At 44.5% G+C, this 21,339-nt stretch overlaps 1 protein-coding gene across 1 annotated transcript in view; it reads right to left on the reverse strand.

Annotated features, from left to right (window-relative positions):
• SDK2 (sidekick cell adhesion molecule 2) overlaps positions 1–21,339 on the reverse strand; it is a 590,299-nt gene that overhangs the window by 393,549 nt on the left and 175,411 nt on the right. Inside the window, exon 4 of the mRNA XM_086929413.1 lies at positions 4,091–4,238. Coding sequence (XP_086785539.1) covers positions 4,091–4,238 — 148 coding nt within the window. The remainder of the gene's footprint in view (positions 1–4,090; positions 4,239–21,339) is intronic.

Raw genomic sequence — 21,339 nt, forward strand, 5'->3', positions numbered from 1 at the left:
CAGGAGGGAAGGGGGACGCAACAAAGGGCCCGCTTGAAGCAACACGGTGGGGGGACATAGATCGGGGAAGTAACATGAAGGGCGCAGAGAGGGACATAAACAGAGAGAGGAATGTGGAGAGGGGGAAGCAAAAGGATGAGAGAGAGTGTGCAATGAGGAGCTGGAAAGCATATGGGTGAGAAAGCAATGCGGGGGGGGAAGCACACAAAGGCAGGCGTATCCAGGGGACAAGCATAAGGGCAGAGAAAGAGCAGAAGCGAGGCAAAGGGGGGGAGAGTACATGAAGGAGACATCTGGGAAACACATGCACTCTCATGGAGTGCTTAAACAAAAAGTAAAACGTAGCACCTGAAAAGTGAGCAAAGCATGAACATAAGCAGCGGCAGCCCCTCCCCCTCCCCCCCAAATTAGGGCAGAAGAGAATCACCCCCCTATTGCCAGTGCAACAAAAGTGAAAAATAAAATGGTAATAAATGAATACGGGGCTGCTGCCTGGCAGTAGGGAAGTGATGCCCACTCCACCAGTTTGCTTTGAGCATGTCTCTTTGGCCGGCTGTCTGGCGACGGGCAGCCTGACAGGCACAGTGTAAACCTCTCCACCCAGCTGGCAAAGACAGCTGGGTGGGGAGCAGGCACAGGTCCCCTGTGCCTACTAGAGCATCGAGGCAGCCTGCTCCAGCCAATCCTGGAGCTGTCTCATGCTGCTCATGCGCATCAGGATTTAGAGAGGCTCGAGGAGGATTCGCACTGACTGCAATCAAGACGAACAAGGGAAGTTTGTTTTTCATTTTATTTTTTATTTTTTTGCCCACTGACAGGCATTGTGAGAAACTCGCACTGCCTTCCTTCAGCCTTAATTCCAGAGTTCTCAGTCATGACCCTTTAATAAATAAATATATGATGGAGAGCTTTGGAATGTGAGCCTAAAGGCATTGTGATTTAGAACAGTGCCTGTCACTGGCTCCATGACCCACCACTTCTGAGGCTCACTGCCTGTGACTGGACATAAGTAATGTGTTCAAGCTCCATGGGAGTAATAAATGCACAAAGGGAAAATAAAGCACACACAAGCAAACAAATGACAATAAAGCCAACTACTGATAAGCGATGGTGGGCTCTACGCTAACTGTAAGTTGATATTATGTCTTACAACAGACAGCGTTGCACTGTCCAGTAAGCGAAATATAAAACTGGACAGGAAACCATCGCCCTTTTTTCTTTATACCCTTATTTCATTTTGGTGGTATGAGGTCACGGGGCATCTGAGCTTGGGAGTGATAACATTCAAATTTCCAATCCAGCTTGTGCAGGAGTCCTACAAGCTTGAAATGAATGCCGCTGAAAGGAATCGGCTCCATGTGCTCTCTTAGTTCAGATGAAAGATTAGGTAGGAGTCTCCATTTTTTTAAACATTACAACTTGCAAAAAAGGGTTCGTCCAAAATCCAGACGCAGGACACTATTGCCTCTGATTTAGGACACCACGACATCTCCAAGAGTGTACTTTATGCGAGGAGGCAAAAATGGTATCATGTTTCTCACAAGCCTCAGTTACTGTAACTTCTTCTACAGAGTAAACTGTAGAAGAAGTCAAGAAACATTCAACCATGCCAAACTCATTATATGACCACCCATCAGACATTCGGGTAATGTTCTGGTTAGAAACCCATCTTGAGGACCAGCACTATGGATAGGATATTTTGCCAGCACACCACAATTCCTTCTAGTATCTCTCACTGCTCAGCTGCCCATATATTAATGAATCAATCAAACGGGAAACCTGGAAATGGAGCAGGCTGGACTGGTTAATGCACGGTTGGATAGTCAGGGAACACATAACCACCTCTTGTAACCAAAACAAGCCAAAAACATCACAACCTGGCGAGACCCAAAATCCAAAGATGATCGTGATCACAGAACATGCACAGATGTCAAGGTGTGACTCCAGCTGGGAGTAATGAAATTATTTAACAAAACATTATTGGGGCACCCATGCAATTCCTCATATAGAGGTGCAGCAGAAAATTCTGCATTAATAGCGTTTTGGCACATTTGCCAAACAGTGTACGACCAGGCACGTATTCCACTGATTAGAGCAACAAAATAATGTTTATTTAGATCAAAAGTTAGAAAAACTGTAATATGGGTAGCAAAATGGAGACTCCCAAGTTCCGAAAAATGTCCCATGCCCACCTTCCAAATGTAAATTGCTGTATTAAGACGTGACATAGATGGACAAGATAGTATAGCTCCTGATAGATATAGGAAAAGTCCCTTGCCTTCAGCAAAAACACAAATCTATTAGTTTTAATATGTTTAATTCAGGGAAGCAATAAGTGACAAAGCTTTTTGGATGTAAAAAACATGAAACCCATGTAAACATTCCATTTATTGAGCTGAGGTCACGGCAGTGCTTAATTTGAGCCGGTGGATGCGGGTGGGGCCCACCGGCACACATTTTTGGGGACCAATACTCACTTTTCCTCATCAGACTTTGACTGAGAGCAAGAGAAAGCCAAACGCAAAAGGAAGAGAGGAGAAAGAAGGGAAAATAGACAACCAATGGCAGAGGGAGAAAGTAAGGATGAAAATCAACCTGTAAGCATGAAATAAAGGGTTGCAGGGAGTGTCTGACGAAAGACGTATGAGCTGGAATCAAGACTACCCAACCTTGGTATTCTGCGCCACCAATTCCGCAGTGACAGCTGCGGGCTTCTGAGAATTCTTTGGGCACCAGCAGTTGTTATTTTGCAAACCAAGCAGTGGCATAGGTATCTTTTTATACATTGTTTTATTGACCTGGTCGAGGATCAGGTTAGATGCTGAAGCTCCAAAAGGTTTCCTTAACAGGTTCTTAAAAACAACTCACTTCTGTGAGTGATAGTGGACAACCTTCACTCGTGATCATTCCATACACTAGCGCGTTTCTAGCTTAGATTGTGCCTGTGTGTACTTTGACTAGATTGAATGCAGGTAACTAGTGAGCCTTTTGTATGCGGGTGTGAAGTCCAGATTGCCCTGTAAAGGGCTGCAGGTGCGCCCCGCATGCTGAGTTACGAGCACTGCACTTCAATGTCACAGCTTTTGCAAGAATCGATTTCACTCTGTCAGGAAAAAATGTACGACTTCTCACACCATAGAAAGCTACAAACGCAACTCGGGAAGGCACTTTTTATACCCGACTTTGAATGTTCAGAATGCAGCAGTGGTGTCGCTTTTTATGCCTTTAGATGTTGGTGAATAGCATTTTCAATACTATATGTCGAACGTGCACGTCTTCCTTCAATAAAGAATTCTGCTTTTAAGACATTGCTTTTAGATTTGTATCAATTAGACACTCTGAAGTTACTGAAAAGAGACAGGTGGTGCTTAATAGAATATCTTAACAATTGAATGAATACCAAAGCATGCCAAAATGACAACTGTTAAATAATAACCTGAATGCATCACAAGAATTCATGCTTCACCCAAGATATGATGCATTATTAACATTTTCTATTTTAAAAAAAAAAACTAATTGCAGCATAATTCTTCCACCCATTTTTAAAATGCATAAGAATAAAAACTAGAAAATGAGAGCCTTCGTAATGCTAGTCATCAAGATCAAATTCTAACATCTGACAAAGTGTGTGAATTAGACACCCTAATCTCCCTCTCCACTTCCACTGCATCTTTAATTGTCTCAATTGTACTGCTAGTCTCCGTTTACCACGTAGCTGTTGTTCTTTTCTGTTCCCTCAGTGCCCCTCACCATTTCTGATTTTTAGCCCTTATGCACCTCTCTGTTCACTCTCTTCACGTATCTTCTTCTCATCACTTTCTGACCCTTTCTTCCACTTCCTCAATCAATTCTTCCACTGCATCTTTCCCATACCTCTACTGCCGCTTTCCACCTGTCCTCAATCTCTACCTTTCCTTCCTCTCCTGTTCCTCTTTCAAGCCCGCTTCGATTTCTGTACTTGAGGGGTCTTCTGTTCATTGGTCTTCTCTCTTGACTACTTGCAGCGCTCTGCCTACTGTCTTTACGTTAGTTATTTTGAGTAGTCACCCTCAAGCTCTTCTCTTGTACCACAACGCCAAGTTCTACTTACATGCGACTGCTTGGGGGGATTTTACGCCCGTCGCGGAACCAGGTGACCTGAGGCTGGGGGAAGCTGGCGATGGCCGGTGCAGGGATGATGGCCGCCTCTCCATGGGACACAGCCTGCTCCGTCTCGCTGTCCTCGAAGCTGCCCATATCTGCGAAGGAAATTGACAGAGCCCTGTGAGTAAGGCAACACGCAATCAATCGATCAATGCTGTATGCAATCAATCAATCAATTTAGTAAGGCAACACGCAAAAGACACAAGCTCTCTATAGGGTATCTATAAACGAATACTTCTTGCAAACTGAAAGATTTGCTTGCTGGTCGGAATCTTTGAGCCGCTGATTTCACATGTCGACCAGTGCCGGACATGACTCAGAGTATTCCCTAGAGCAACCAACCTATTAGAGGCACTCTGGCCTGTCAAGAAATATTCCTAAATTGTATTAAACTATTGGTACATTGGGAGATTTGCAAACAGGACTATTGCGCTCAGGGGACTTTCTCAGTAGACTCCATCTTCCGTCCTCCAACATGCAAGATTCAAAATCTCATAAAATGTCAATTTGGATAGAAACATCGAATTAGTTCTCGTAGGGACAGCAACTAGGCTGATATTGGGACTCAGTGTGCCGGGCGTTCGGGATGAGTTCGATCAATCCCTTTCACAAAATGTCCAGCTGCCCCATTAAAGAGAGGGACGGTTTAACCATCAATTCAGGTGTGTTTGCAAATCATGAATGGGGGTTAGACTGTGTAGCCAGTGTGACGGTGTGTGCCAAAATGGTGAACACTGAAGAAAGTAGCCTCCTCCCTCGCATCAATTGTTGGAGCATACCTCACCTCCGAGCTTTTGGTATAGGCGAGATTGCCCTGACACAAGTTGGGATCAGGGAGAGCCATGTGCATAACTTTATCCTGTAAGTGTCTCGCATTTCTCACTGCTTCTCTGTTTGGGGGAAACCACAAAACCTTTCTACCCAGATAGCTAAACAGGGGCAGCTCCTCCTTTGGAGCGGAGGAGCGGTGCCCCACTTAAAAAGCCCCAAATCCCTTTATTACCATTTTATTTTTTCTTCCCCATCCCGAACAGAGCGTCAGGACGGGGCTGCTGCTGAGAGACAGCAGCATGTCACTCAGCAGGGTTGAGGGTGGGCTGGTATGGCCCTGTTTAAAGTGTGCATTTCTTGTTGGCCGGCTGTCTTACGAGGGCCAGTCACACATGCACACTTTAAACAGTTCTAACTTAGATGTCTTAAGACAGCTGGGTTAGAGCAAGCAAAAGTTTCCAGAGCGCCGTGGAGCGCTCAGTGAGGCCGCTCCCTTCAATCAGAGCGCTGCCCTCAAGCTGCATGAGAGAAGCGCCGGTATTGGTCAAGGGAGTTGCTGCTTTCAGTTCAGGTGGGGAGGAGAGGACTGGAGGACGTCACGTTCAAGTAAGTGGTTATTTTATTTATTTTACTTTGCGCGCACATGCCTGCCCCACCCCCTCCACCCCGATAGATGCCATTCACCATTGTGCCAAACGCGAGGGGGTGCATAATCTTTCAATAGCAGAACGGAAAGCATTTATAAGGAGAGGTTTTCTTCCTGTCTGGCTTTGATTTGGAATTTACATCACTTACTGCCCGTGCCAGGCCCTGAAACTCCGAAGAAGGCTGCAGTCTGAAAGATACATTAACTTGTGCAGCTTCTGCTCCAATCTTTAAACCCTACAAACAACAAGGTTGGCAGTGGGATGCTGACCACCTGCCATTACATGGAAATATAAATTAAATGCAGGCTTCAACTAGTTGAAGGTCTACACGTCAACTAGAGTGGCAGGAACAGGATGGCTCTTCCAAGATTGGTTCTGTGTCCTGCCTGTCGCCCCCCTTCCAGATTAAAACTGACCTAAAACTCTGCCTGCGATTCTCCTCTCCTCTGCCACCAGCTACGAGAAGTGCCAACAGAGAGGGGACACCCTGACAGCCCAACAAGCCTCAGGTGCCTAACAGAGTGCCTTGAAGCTCCGATTTCCCTTACATGATGAGCCACCATGAAATGAACAATCCCCATCAAGCATTACCTCGCAGTGCTGGACCTGTCAGCGGTCTCAGTCGGTGTGCATGATGCAGGGAGACGGGTGACAGCATCGAGTCTGAGAGGGTTAGCCCCTCATTGGTGAAACTACCCTGGTCTCCTGTACAGCCGGATGGTCTAGCACAATGACAAGCTCTGTTCTCCTGGGGCTCTCGGAGTGGCAGTCCAGCTGGCTGCGGGATCATGCATGCACACAATGCTACTTGGAGGTTCCTGCCAAGAAGATAGACCACGCCTTCTTCAGAAAATACACTCAGCGGGATGAGAGTGAATCACCTATCCATCCAAATGGCCTGAGTCACTCCTCTCCTCTGATTGCTTTGTTAACTAATTTATTTTGCAGTTTTTATATAGCACAAACTTGGAACAAGGGCATTCGAGAGCTTTGCATGTGCACCAGATTACATTACGCAAGGATATGTTTTATTTTAGGCACAGGGAGAATAAGGAATTTGCCGAAAATCACAGAATGTTGAGATGACACCAGGACTTGAACCTGATTCCCCGGCTCCACGGTTGGGGCCTCTTCCTTCCTAATGTGCCAGGTCATAAAGGCAGTCTCACAGAAGTATCTAATGACTCTACAATTTTCTGGCATTCGACGAGGGGGGAGCTCTGCTTCTTCCCCTATTGTGGGCTTCCTGCTACTTTGTACTCAATTTCTATATCCCTTCTCCTAACTCCAGCGCCTCCAAATTATCTGCATGTACTCCTCTGACTCATCTTGGCCTTTTATCTAGATTTAGACATTTGATCACCAACTGTGCCGACAGCATCGCCCCCATCAAGAGCAACAATCAGAGAAGATCCCCCACAATGACCGGCTGGTACACCCCAGAACTCAGAATAGGGAAACGTGACAGCAAACTGCTGGAGAGAAGATGGCATTTCAGCAAAAACACCTCTGACAGGGTAGCCTTCAAGACCTCCCTCAATCTTTACCACTGCCTGCTGAGGGCAACAAAGAAAACAGCCCTAGCTACACACATCAAAACCAGCAATAGCAAGGAGCTTTTCAACATCATTAAGTAATTCTCCAGATTGGCTGCCAGCGAAAACAAGATCAGCACAGAGACTTCGTTAGTCTCAGTCACAGATACCATCAGACTATCCCTGGATGCGGGCATCCGAGCAAAGCTTGTGCTTCTGGATCTTACTATGGACTTCAACATGGTCTCCTGTGATATTTTAATTCGCAGGCTGCATGACATAGGGGTCTATGACAAAGTGCTCCAATGGTTTATTGACTTCTTGAAAAATTGAACTCAGACCATCTCCTTGAAGCAGTTCAAGTCTCGTACCATGCTTGTTGGATACAGGGTACTGCAGGATTTCACATTAAGTCCCACCATATTCAACATCTATGTTGCCCCTCTGGCACAGATCATCAAGGCATGTGGTTTACAAATGCCAATCCTATGCCAATGACACACAATTGTTCATCTCCTTTGGTCAGGATCGGGAAGTGGTGAAATCCCGCTTTTCCGACTGTTTGAGAAAAACAGCTCTTTAAAGTCCATCAACTACCTGCAACTAAACGGAGATAAAACGGAGATACCCTTATTTGGGAAAGCTAAGCATCTGTGAAAGGTGGATTGGTGGCCAGCCTAACTGGGGCCAACCTGTCACCTAAACAAGTAGTAAAAAACTTGGTGTCAAGTTAGATACTACTTTGTCTATGAAAGAGCAGGTCTTAACTATCTGAGGAACTTGCTTTGCCACTATGCGATTACTGAAAAAGCATGTCCTTGGCTTCCTCTAACTTCAGAAAACCCTTACTTCAAGCTTTAATCATGAGTCGCCTTGACTATGGAAATGCCTTACTTACAGCTGCCAATGAGACTTTGTTGTCTAAACTGCAGGTGGTACAGAATACTGCAGCCAGATTGGTGTGCACTCTTCCATCGAGTTCTTATTCTGCTCCGATTTTGAACTCTGCATTGGCTACCTATCAGAAAAAGGCTCATCTTTAAGTTGTGCTGCCTCACCCATAAATCAATGAATGGCAACGATCCATCCCACTTCCACTTACAAAACAGGCTCAGATACTATCACCCAACCAGGCAGTTGAGATCTAAAGAGAAAGCCTTACTTCAGATTCGTGGATCCGCACTTCTAGATTAGGTGGGAGGTCTTTCTCTTGCCCCTCTCCACTGGAACAAACTTCTTCTACAAATCCATTTATGTACAGAGCTTGGAAAGTTTTAAAAAACTTCTAAAAATATGGCTGTTTTGCCTCGTATCAGATAGTGTACAGAGATATACTTCTGGGTATGATTTGCAGTGCTACACCAAGTGTTGCTAACATAACATCCAGGCATTGTAGTTCTTAATTTCCTGTTCAGGTTGGTGGCAGTGGGAGTTGCGTTGGTGGTGTTGATGGTGTTAGTCGAGCTGATCTCTGTAATTTTTCCCTAGCTGCGGTAGGGGGCGCCGACCGTCTTGGGGGAGTTGGTGCAGGGGATGGAGATGCCGAATTAGATGATGGAGTGATTGGTCCAAGTGAGTTATGTAGCGTAGCAGTATTTGATGCAATTGCTGGAGGTGCAGATGGGATCCAGCATGTGTACTGTGGTGTGGGCAGGTTCACAGAAACTCTGGGTAAGTCCGAGACTGCTCATACTGTCTAGGATGTGTGCAGTGTTGTTGTCATTGGGGTTGTCGATGTGGAAGTTTAGGTCGCAGAGGAAGATGTGGTTCTTGAAGGCCAGGGGTAGAGGCACAATGCAGTCGGCAATGGTGTTGCAGAAGCAGGAGCGTGGGCTCTGGGGTCGGTATACAAGGGTGCTCCTGATGGTCGTCTTGTCATCGGTGTTCTCTTTGTGTATGATGGCTGTTCCTTCTTGTGACTTGTTGGTGCGGTCCTGCCATTGTTTGATACCACTGTCCAGCAAAAATAATTGGATACCACAAATGGAAGGTGCACCCGGGTAAAAAATATGGTCCATAGAAATACATTAAGATGTTTGCAAAACATCTGTTTAAATCCTCCTTTATGTTAAATCCATATCCAGTCTGTTGGACTCTGTACAGACTACTAATATAAGTATCAAGGTATCAGCTTTGGGGTTATATACCCTTATTATCGCGCCAACAGATGACACTGTGAGAGTAATTCTGGATGTATTTTCATCTATTTGTAAGAGGGACAGAACTAAATATAATTCTACATCTATCGTATTGACACATGGGTTACAACCAACATTCATAAGTCCTGAGGAAGTTCAAAAGAGATGATTTGTACGAAACACGTTGGCTGGATAATATCTGTACAAATATATATTTAAAGTGTGTGTGTGTGTGAGAGAGTGTGTGCATGTGCCAGAGAGAGGTAAAGGAGTTGATTATAGAGAAAAAGAAGTCTGAAAATGGAGGTTGCCATAAAGGCGCATGATATTTAAAGTGATGAAGGAAAGTAAACAGAGAAAAGTGAGAGGAAGAGGAGGGAGAAAGGCGAGCCAATGAACTAATGGTGAGATAAAATTTGAGGTTAAGTAGTGAGAGAGAGCAAAAGGGTATAAAGAGGTGAGGTAGACAGGGAGATGTGAGGTCAAGAGACAACTGAGATAGAGAGGTGAGGCGGAGAGGTGACATTTAGAAAGTGATGAGAGAGGTAATGCTACCTTATCTCTATAAGGTAGAATTGACATGATAATAGAGGTAGGTGATGCAGATGGAAAAGGTGTTGTATGAGAAGTAAAGTAGGTAAAAGAGAGATAAAGGAAGGTCAAATGGAAAAAGTCCAAAAAGCAAGACAGAAAGGGATGTGGTAGCGTGAGAGTTAAGGTACAGAGAGAGGTTCTAGAGTGATAGACGTAGATAATAGCACATAGAGAGAAGTAAGGTGATAAGAGAGAGGTGAAGATTAAGTAAAGTGAGATCTTATGAATATGTTGCTAGAGAAGTGGGGAAGACAAAGGTGAGGCAGAGAGAGTTGAGATAGCGAGACAGAGACAGCGCGAGAGAGGATAAAGGTACACAGAGAAGTAGAGACAGAAAGAGAGATGTTAAGAGACAGGATTAAGGAAGATAAGCTGAGGTGATAAGCTGAGGTGAAGTACGAGAAATGACACAGAAAGCCTGAAAGGTCACCAACTGCTTGAAAGTGTGTGGGTCGAAGCTGGGCAAACCAGGCATGCACAAAAAAGAGCAGATTTATTTTTTAGTTCAATGTAGGGCGGCAATGAATACTGCTGGGTTGAGTTGTGCAAGGGGGAGAAAGTAATGCATAATGCCAGGCTGATATTAACTATCCCTAGGCTAGCGCACACCTTGCAACATGGGACAGAGGTGTTTGTGTTGTCGTCTGGCATAGTATTTGTACTGAAAACACAGTCTTCCAGTACAAAATCCTGTGCCTGCTTAAATATTTCACACTCGTGTTGTACAGTGCAGTAAACATGTAATAAAAAAATGTCTGTGTCAACGCCAGTTTCAAGGGTACATTTATTTTTTAGACAACAGGTTTGACTATCTTTAGTAGATCAGTCTTAGCATCAAAATAAAGAAGCTATGGTGCTTGCGCTAATCCACCATGCAAATTGGTGCAAAGCAGCGCAAAGTACTATGCAAAACAGCACAAAGAGCTATCTGCTCTGAGAAAACAGAACATTTCCAGCACAAAGTAAGTTTGGGCTAGAATGTAAGTAACCTTGCAAGAGTTTCTGCTGCTTTACATCACTTTGCATGACCTAGTAAACATAGGCCTAAGTTTCTGTTAAGCATGCTTGCCTATATGGCAATTAGGAGGGCCTAAGGGGCTGGCCTGATAATATAGTCAGTGGGACAGTTTTTTGGTGGTTTGTGAGCCTATTTTATGGTCTAGTAAACAGGCTTTTGCTGTTGAATTTACTGATATTGCCACAAACATGCTTGTAGCAAACACAAATGCATGCATATATTACAAAACACCTATAGTGTCTCCAAAGTTCAAACCAGCCCAACTTGCCGATGTGGGACACATTGTTAGCTATCTGATGCCCTTATAGGGGCCACTTTTATTTTGGTGCCCTGGCCTATCTTCTGTCCCAGTCCGACCCTGGTCTCCATGTAATGTGATTGCAGAGTGCAGTAGTCACCCTCATCTGTGGTCAGGGGCGGATTGGCAATTCGGGCATCAGCCGAAGGGCCGGTATCTCCGTGCCCTCTGTGGGCCGGTTTTTTTTTTCTCCCCTTTCCCAGCCGCACAGTGAAGCTTCATTCATTTCTCTGTCTCTGTTTCTGTGATCTCTGCGGACTAGGAAAGGGGAGAAAAAAAAACGGCCCACAGAGGGCACGGAGACAGAGACAGAGAAATGAATGCAGCTTCACTGTGCAGTGATTATCTGCTGTGGCCTCTCCTTAACCCCCTGCCCAGCAAAGCAATCAGGCTGCGGGTGGCTGGGGAGGGGGTGATAGTTTGCAAAAATCGGCCTCCCAGGGGGCCAGGTGTTGCTCAGGCCTTTGAGCCATTTTCACCTCGGTCCCCCTGGGGCCCATGGAGCACATAAACAGTGTTAGTTTTTAAATATTTTTTTTTTATTTAATGCGATTTTATATAGTGCGAACTTTACCAGAAGGTGTCAGAGTGCTTTACATAAGAATCAGTTGCGAAACATAAGGACTTAGGATTACATGCGTTACATAAAAGATACAAGCAGAAAAAATTGCAAATGTACAAGATGTAAAGTCACACAAGGAGGAGATACAAACAGAAAGGAAAATTGCAAATGTACAAGTAGTAAAGTCACTCAAGGAAGAGAAACAAATGGATATACTCTAAGAGTCACATAGGAATGGTGGCGAGTACAAAGGTCTACTGCATATACTAGTGATTAGAGTTATCTCTAAATAGCTAAGGAAGGGATACAAATGGATATACTCTAAGAGTCACATAGGAATGGTAGATAGTACAAAGGTCTACTTCATACGCTAGTGATTAGAGTTCTCTATGTACATATATATATACCCACATAGTAGATTTTCTCAGGCAGAGTTCCATTAAGTGGGGTTGGAGGGGGGATGCAGTCACAGCACCAAGGGAGGGTGGGAGGGATACAAGGGTATGGAGAAAAGGCAAAACAGAAAAGGGAAGAAACATTTGAGGATCGTCAAGGGGGAAAAGAGGGAGAAGGGTACAAGACGAGGGAATGGACAAGATGGCGGGTCGGGGTCCAGAGACAAACGGCTGAGGGAATAGTGGTCAAGGAATAATGGGTCTCGCTGTTGGGGCCAGGTGATCTTTGCAGCTTTGACCATCTTCACCTCAGCCTCCCCCTGGCTACCATGGATGACCCAGCAACTGTGTTTTGTGCTCCCCTGCCAGGACATTGCCCTGAGGTCTGGAGGGCTGGGGAAGGCTGATTAATTCACTAATTGCAGGGGCCTCACTGCTGTTCATGTGCTCCTGAGCTGAAGGTCTGGGGAGGGCTGAGTAGGTTAGTAATAGCAGGGGCTTCACTGCTTATTAAGTGCTCCTTCCCTGAAGGGCTCGAATAATTTTGTGACAGAAAGGGGCCTTGCTGTTTTTTTAGTTGCTCAGCATGGCGCCTTTGTCACCTTTTCCCTGTGTCTCCTGTGCAAGAACAGTATCCTCTCACTTTAATTCATTTCTGTGCCAAACATCCTAAGGATTTTGGGGGCCCTGGGCCAAAAATATTTTTGGGCCCCTGTTCGGAACAGATTTGAATTTATAATCCAATTTCTGATCTTTGATGCCCTCTTTCAGCTGGTCACTGGACAGTGCACTACCATACTTGTCCAAATTCCTAATGTATTTACATCTAATATTCAAGGATATTGACAAATGTAACCAAATGGTGTTTCATGAAAGGGCACGCCCCTTGAATGTGGGCCACGCCCCTTAATTGTGGGCCACGCCCCTTGAATGTGGGCCACTTTTTTCGTCAGTGCCCGGGCCAAATTGTGATCCCAATCCGACCCTGTCTGTGGTTACTGGTTCAGTTTGGAATCATCTCATTGCAAGCAGAGCCTGTTGCTCTGATGGGAAATTTGTGCCAAGGAAAACAAGAAGCACTCTCAGTGAACTTGCTAATGGTCAAAATACATGGCGACCACAAAAAGTTGAAAAGCGCCATGTTGTAGGATGGAGCCTAAATTACTCCCCTCCAGTAAATTAGTCTGAGTCCCAGACTAATTCTGGAGTCTGCCATTCAGTGTCCTTCCAATTATGTGGCAAGGTTTCAGGGTCATTCACTAAACCTATTTCTATATAGGTCGAGCAGTTCGATAATAGTTGAAGTTCCTGAAATGTTTTAGAATATCTATCTAGGTAGGGTCATCTCCTGCAGGTACGGCTCACCTTCTGCAGGTCTTTTAATGGGAGTTTGTTACTGTGTGACTGCAGATAACTAAATATCAGAGGAATATGTGAGTCACAACCGAGGCTTGCTGCCGGCATTTTTATTCAAATTGACAACTGGGATGATTTGGAGAACAAACAAAGGTTGCTTGTCTGGTGTTTGCCTAGTTCATCTAATGCTTTTACTACAGGCTTTAAATTATAACCTAATATCGAAGCAGAAGGGTGCAATAGACAGCTCTATCTAAATGGAGATTTTTAACTCTGTACCACTCTGTGGAGTCAGGGCTCTCAGGTGACGACACGACAGACATGCGCACAGAATGGTTAAGAGACAGAGCAGTCAGGTGTCTTGGGAAGGTGGTGTATCTATCACCTGTGCATTTCAGGGGCAGACTGTGGCAGGTTTATGCAAATAACTCTTAAATGAGCCCCCAAAATGACCACACGTACCCTTAAGACTGGTTGTCACTGACACAAAACCAAGCCTTCATCTTATTGTGATACTAGTCCCTTGCAGCTCACATTTGTCAATTTGTCACTGAGGCTGATGGCAGCTCTCTCTCTCTTTCTTTGTACCCTCATTCTGTCTCTACTTCGCTCCTCCTCACCTACTGAAAAACATGACTTTAAGAAACAGGCCTGAGCCTCTTTTTCCTCTCTTTTACTTCATTCGTCCATTCCCCTGTGAAATGGATCCAACAGAGGAAAATAAAACACATTGCTGAAAATGTCATCTTTTTCTGACATTTTTCCCTTCCAACGTGCAGTCTTGGGACAGAGAAAATAAAGGAGGACTTTTTTTCTCCAAAATCCATCAAAATTAATAAGTAGAACAAAACAAAGTTGCCAGATAGGTTTTATTCGCACTCAAACACTGTTCTCGTCTTTCTTTCCTCAGCATTGCTTTTCCCCTTCGTTCTGTGAGGCGCGCGCAGCTCTGGATCCACGTGCCAGTGGATGCAAGCTGTGATGTCCCACAGGGCCCGCAGGCAGGGTCGCTTTCGCAATTCCTAATGCGGCAGGAGGAAGCAGGCAGCTATTATGGCTGTACGGAGTTTTGCGGCCAAAAAGATAAATATTGCGGTCATCGTGCTAGTCAGCTGATTTCACGAGTATTTTGCGAAATCGCTAAGTGCTGGAGGGTCTGTTTAGGCTGCGGCACTGACACTAGAAATGAGAATGAGCCAACAGAGGGGCACGCACAGGGTCAGAGAAACATGGACAGGCTTATTGGGACAATGAGACACACACGAACATGCAATCAGTGTAACACAAGGCCTATCCATGATACATACACGTTTTTGCAGAAGGTTGCAAACTCTACCACCCATAGAGTCCACACACTGGGAAAGCGGATACCCCGCAGACAACATTTTCCATGACTAAGGTTTAAGGAAAGGCAGTAGGCCATGAAAAGTTATTTGCAATAGAAAAAGGTGTACCATTAAAAAAGAATTTAAAAATGAATCGTGTACCTAGTGCAACTAGAAGCTAAACTGGCTCGTTATGATTAACTACCAATTGTTACTATCGCTGATCTCAATAGTTCTCTTACCTTAGATATGTTATGGCTGAATGGGTAAGTCACCCTGTTTGAGATTCAAACTTTAAACCTTAAGGTTATCACCTTAACAATGTGACCTAAACCCATTGAGCTATCCCTCGGGTGCAGTCCCTGGAGCTCCTGGTGTGTTTGTGTGTGTGTGTGTGTGTGTGTGTCTGCCCTGCACATGCTCTTACTCATCAACATTCTGCCCTCCTTTCACTCTAAGGACCCCAGCCCATTTTAGCAATTTTGTACTGAGAAAGCCGGCACAGAGTGAGTTGAAATACTCAGCCATAAAATATAAAACATCTAGTCAGCCGAACATAGCTTTGAAATGCTGACTTTTTGAAAATGCCACGGGGGTAGAGAATGGATGAACTTATTTTGAAAAGGAGCTTTCAACTCTAAGTCTAGCATTCACACCGGTTTTCATTTTTAAAGCTTTCAGAGAAAGAAATGTCTCCTTTTAATGCTCCCTGTGCTTCGGTCTCGTATGCTGGCGAGGACTGTTTTTTTCCAGTGATTTAGTAGTAGATATGAACAGAGCTGGTGGTTTTCACCTGATCTATTTCTCCATTATATCCATTCAGATTTAGAGATTCATAATAATAAATATGTAATGCGTATGAAAACCCTTTGGTGTCAGTAATATAAAAAGAAGAGGCATGATTAAAGATAAAAACATGAACAGAGGGATTCTGACGAATTACACAGAAAAAATGTCCCACAGCACGCGTTACCTACAGGCGTCAGAAGAGTAAACTTAGTGCTTCATAACATCGCGGTTCTTCCACTGTGTGAAGCTATGGATGGGCCTCGGTAGAATTTTCCACCTGAATTCGGTCTTTTCCACTCATTTGCATTTCCGGGAAAGAATCCAGTTCCACGCAACTTGTGTAGCTTACAAAGGCAGATATAATATTTTTTTTGTCCTAGTTGCTGTACCATGGGACGAAAAAAGTGTGGTTTCATTTTGCATTCTTTCTGTGCATTTTCCACACGAAATGCATCTGGCCTAATTACATGTATTGTGCAAGTGAAAATACATAAATTAAAAAAAGGGTGTCGCTCACTGTTTATTAGGACAAAAGCTTAGTCAAGAGACCCTTCGGTTATCTCATTATAGCTAGGTGTAGATTATTTTGTAAATGATTAGCTGTGACTTTAGCAAGTCAAGGTGTTCTGCGTAGGACTAATTCATTTGGCAATGCAAGAGGTGGTCATTAAAGGCCTTTTTCGATATTCACCTCAAACCACTGAGAAACACCAGGAATGCCTACTTCAAAAAACAATTAATCCGTTTAATGAAACCATTCAGAATTCCCCACGCTCTGTTCTGGATCACACCCTCACCACGGCCATTACAGCATATTCAGTAGCCAAATATTCCACTTTCTGCACTCTGAGGTCGACCTCTAGCTCAACCACCGATGGTGTCACCCATGGAATCAAGGACGCCCTGGGGACAATGAGCGCTGGACTGGGCAGCAGGCTGGAAGCCCATGCCATGAAACTGGATGTGAGGAGAAGAGATAGTTCACACAACAAGATGATGGACGGATGCCGACACTATTCAGACACTCACTCCCAGTCAGAAGATCTTGGTTAAGTCCATCATTTTGTTGTGTTTGATTTGTTCGCCCTAAGGGGCCGAGGGTATGCCCCTTTTCTCGCTGTGCCACTGGATTCAAGCTAGCCTAGCTGATGAGGGGTGAAGCCCCGAAACCGGTCCCAGGATTCCTGTTTCCGATCCAGGGAGGACCTTGCCTGGCAGTTTGGGCTGGACTGTTCCCATGAGAAGCAGGGACAAGACTGATTTGCACATGGCTGGGTCCAAACTGGGATGGCGAAGTGACCTAAAGAACAATGGATTAAACCAGATCTCATGACTGGGGGTGAATGGATGAAATGCTTCAGCGCTCCGTCCATCCTCTCCTGGTGTTTGAGAAGAGATAGTTGCCAAACGTCTGGAGGAGCACAAGCAGAGCAGCTGCTCCCTTGTGCATGGTTGGGCTTCCTGCTGGTGAGCCGCAAGCAGGCATAGTCCCTAGGAACCCATCCACAGAAACCCAAGTGTATTTGTGGAGAGGAAAGGAGGGGGCAGCGCTACTGGTGGTGGGAGAGGAGGAAGATGTGGGACTGTGGCACAGAAGCAGGATAGCTGCAGGGCGAGAGGGAAAGGAAGAGGGGGAACTTGGCAGTGCACAAGAAAACCTTGTTGAAGGCAGAGGGGGTAGAAAGAGTCTTAAGAGTTGGGCCCCAGGACTCAGAGGCGCCTGAACTAGAGGTGCAGCAGGTGCTTTAGACCCCCCACAAATAAGAAGGCAGCTCAGAGCTTGATGACTTTCAATCAGTTTTCCTTTCACAGCAGCATTAGCTGTTTCTTCAAAGGCAGTGAAAGGGCATCGTAAACAGTGAAGGGGCATGTTAATTAAGGCATGTCTAGAAAAGTGCTTTTATCAAACTGCTGCACATTTGCTTGTCCGTTATATCCGAGTTTACATTAAATGGTTTCAAGGAGATGTTATTTGCTAATAAAATGTTGTCACTGTTTCGATCGGGTCATGTGAAGGATTATAGAATGAAGCACGTGAAAGGCGCTAGTGTAAAAAAAATTAGCGCCTTTTTAAAGTTAACAAATATAGCTAATTTTGCCTTTTAATTGTCGAAGGCGAGTTTGAAAGTAGGGTGATTAAAGAAATCAAGGCACATCTATCTTACCCATGTGTACAGGTATGGCTAAAACCACTATGAGTTCTCTTTCAAATTACGCTCTTTGAATAAAATGTAAACAATTTACATAGATATTTAAGAATATTGCATAATAGTGCAACATTGAACCACATTTTTGCAAAAAAATTCTCAGATTACCATATTGTTAATTTCCTTCCCTCCAACAAATACACATTCCTCACTAATTTTCTTGTATTCATTTATCACCCTTCCTTGCACATTAACACCAGGAGTTTTAGAATCCATATAATTTTAGGAACCGGATGCCCCTAGCCGGCACCCCAGTTAGAAAATTGTTCCAGCACCACTGTGAGGAATCAGATTGAAACTTGCGACACATAGAAGTGTTGTCAGCATTTACATATCACACTTCTTCCATTTGCATGAAACCTCTGAAGTCTCTGCACACTTCCCATTTGGTTCTCTGATTTTCAACAATTGGTGTTATGCTGGTGTGTTATTAGTGAAGATTGGTTTATGTTAACTTTTATATGTATATAGTGAGAACCAGACCCACGTGAAAAGGTGTCAGAGCTCTTTACAAATTGTAGGATATAATTGGTGTAGTCATGCGGAGGTACAATTTGACATAGTTTCTTAAAGGAAATAAACAAATTAAAGTATTGTAAAATGCAATATTCTGGTTAATTTTTGAACCCAAAAAACAGCAAAAATAAAAATAATAAAATAAAAACAATAGCAATCAGCTCCAAAGAGATACAAATAATAATTATCAAAACAATTAAGGATAAAGGTGATATCCATGAGTGATCAAAAACCTGAATCAGGATAATAGTAAAAACATAGCGTAGATACTTTTATCAGAGGGGTGATTTGGTAGACAGAAGCCCTGTGTTGAAGCCAAGAGGCGGCAGTAATTAGAGTTAGCAAGTTTGTTTAGAGATTGCCTTTTACAACTTTTTTGAACATTGTACGCAGTAGAACAAGCTTAATGAGAGAGCATTACAGATTTTTGGCACATTGCCTAAGAAGAATTGATTTCAAGGGGTTTTCTGTCTGAAACGTTGGACCCTAATACACAAAAGAAATCTGCTTCTTAGGGCACCGGTTTTTCCTGGGCATCGAGCGGGTCACACTCACTCTTGCTGGCAATTCTGTAAATAGATGTTACCATGTGAGCCCGGCTGTGTATACCCAGAAGTGCTTCCAACGACGATGGATATACAGGAAGTGAAAGACACTTCACCAAAGAGAGCAACTTTTGGATGGGAGCTGAGCTTCCACTGGAAATCTGAAGCAGTCAGGAATTAAAGGATCGGTGTGGGGGACTAGGCGTAGCGGGGAGTAATGGAAAAGGGTGTTTGGCTGTGATCATTTGGCTGCAGAAATAGATAGAGAAATGCTGGAGGGGGGTTGGAGAGGAAGGTGCAGGACAAGTTGGAGGGGATGAGATGAAGGTGGCGAGGAGATGGAGGTGATAAAAAGTGAAATGGAGACCGACAGGGGAAGGATCAACATTGCCTGAAGAGGCAAAGGACAGCAGGCCTGTGTCTTCTGAAGAAGAAACTTCCAAGATGAAAGCTACAGCCCCAGAATCCCCAGAGAGCTGGGTGATCAGTCCTATATGGCTGTGGTACCAAGGAGAGATCGTGGCGGCAAGAGACGTCATTGGGCAGTGGTGGCAAAAGGAATGTGGCACTGACTGTGGTGACATGAGAGGGATCTATTGGCACCAGGTGAATATACTTAGTTGAAGGAAGTGGTATTGCTATGGTAAGAAATTCTGATGACAGCTCTTTGGAAACACTTAAGATGATGAGATATTCCAGACGGAAGTCACCCACCAGACCCTTTGAGCAGAGCTGTACGGGTAAAAATAGAATTAATATTTGTCTGAATGCTTGTTTTGCGCGAGGAGTGCAGACAACACTGCTCAAGATTTTAATTGGATCACCATGAAGGTCCTGGATTCCTAATGTACCGTGAAAAAGTATAAAAAGCATCCCATCACTGAAACACCATTCTCTCTGCAACCAGCTCAAGTGCTTTTTTTACATAAAACTCACTGACAAATTTCTCTAAACTATCTCGACTCACTTGTCCTACTCATGGCTACATAGCCCTAACTCTAATAGAGAGTAGTGGTTTTGTGGGAGGTGGTTGGGTTGGTCAAGCGTGATTCTTTGTTAGTGGTACAGGGTAGATTGCAAGGGACTCGTGATTCTAGAGATACCCATTTGGGAGATGCCAGGAGAGAACGTCTTCCAGAGCAGCAGAGTGTAATGCAACTTTCAGTGGTCCCACGCGTATTGTGGGCAGACCAGAATGAGAGTATTGTATCTTTTTGGTGCCTTGACCATGCACCATGCTTTTGGTCGGCACTTGGAAGGAGTTGCCTAATTTTGGTTAGCAGCCATTGCCTGGACAAGGGAATCAAAGTCACGTATTCTGCCCAGGGTGAAGCAAAGAGATTCTGCAGTGGTGACAGTTATCAGAGAGAGCCCTATAGATTCCAGTTTGTTGATCCTTTAGTATGAAGCAACTTTGTGATTGGGTGACAGGAGGAGGACCTCAGCTTTTGCCACCCATGATACTATCCCTGTGAGTCAAGTAACGGAGTGTGCCAGCTACTTATGGTGTTTTCCCTCAAATATACCTGGGTGTCAGATGCTTGTGGGCGAAAGGAGATCCTAAGTTGGCGCAAAATGTCAATCAGCTATTCAACCCAAAAAGGAGCAGAGGGGCAAGGATGCAGCCTCAAGGTCACCTCAAGGAACTGGGGCGAAGATGGAGAAGTTTTACATTTTTGTGCTTTGGAATCTGTTGGTGAAGTATGCCCAGTGCTTTGTTTAGCAATAGTCTGAATTGGTTAATAACAACAATAAAAACTGTTTGATCCATTCAGGGATGTTTGACTGGACCAGGAGTTTTGCTATTCATTGCAGTCCACTGAGATGAAAAGCTGCCCATTGCCAGACTGAACAGATTGTTCCCGACACTTGTTACAATGGGTCTTCATATAGGTTAGACATAGGCCTGTGCAGCAAGTGCTCAGTCCACTGAGCTATCTTACCGACAGAATTACGTTTGTTTCAGCTCGCCCTCTCCTAGTGATGAATCCCTTGATGCACTTTCATCCTCCTAGGAAGTTCATTAGGGGAGCCTGGTAATCACATGCTTCCTTCCACCCCTCAAGAAGCCCAGGAAGCGCCCACCCAACGGGAAACGCATAATGGGAGTCTTCTTGTTTGACCCATCCCAACCCATGGCGGTCTCCAACCTTGACACCCGAGACAATAGTGTGCCTTGAAACGCTCCGCTGCTGCTAGTCCCCTCTGGTTTACACAATCAAAATAAAAAAGCTCATTCTCCTGACTTGGGTTAATTGCTGTAATTAAAAACATGCAAAGAATCTTTTTCTAATGACTTCGCCATTATCATCAGTTGTTAGCACAGCTGCATTATTAATCTCTCATTAAAGCCTAATTTGCTTGCGCTCACTCCGCGCCGTGCCGCGCTTACCTATACTCTACAGTGAAATTTGGGTGGCCACGAGGGACAAGCGAATAGAAGCTGTGGTCGACCTCACAACAGGAAGGACAGACTGACAACTGTGATGGCCGTTTCCCT

The sequence above is a fragment of the Lissotriton vulgaris genome, chromosome 7 (assembly GCF_964263255.1).
Source record: "Lissotriton vulgaris chromosome 7, aLisVul1.2, whole genome shotgun sequence".
NCBI classification, from domain to species: Eukaryota; Metazoa; Chordata; class Amphibia; order Caudata; family Salamandridae; genus Lissotriton; species Lissotriton vulgaris.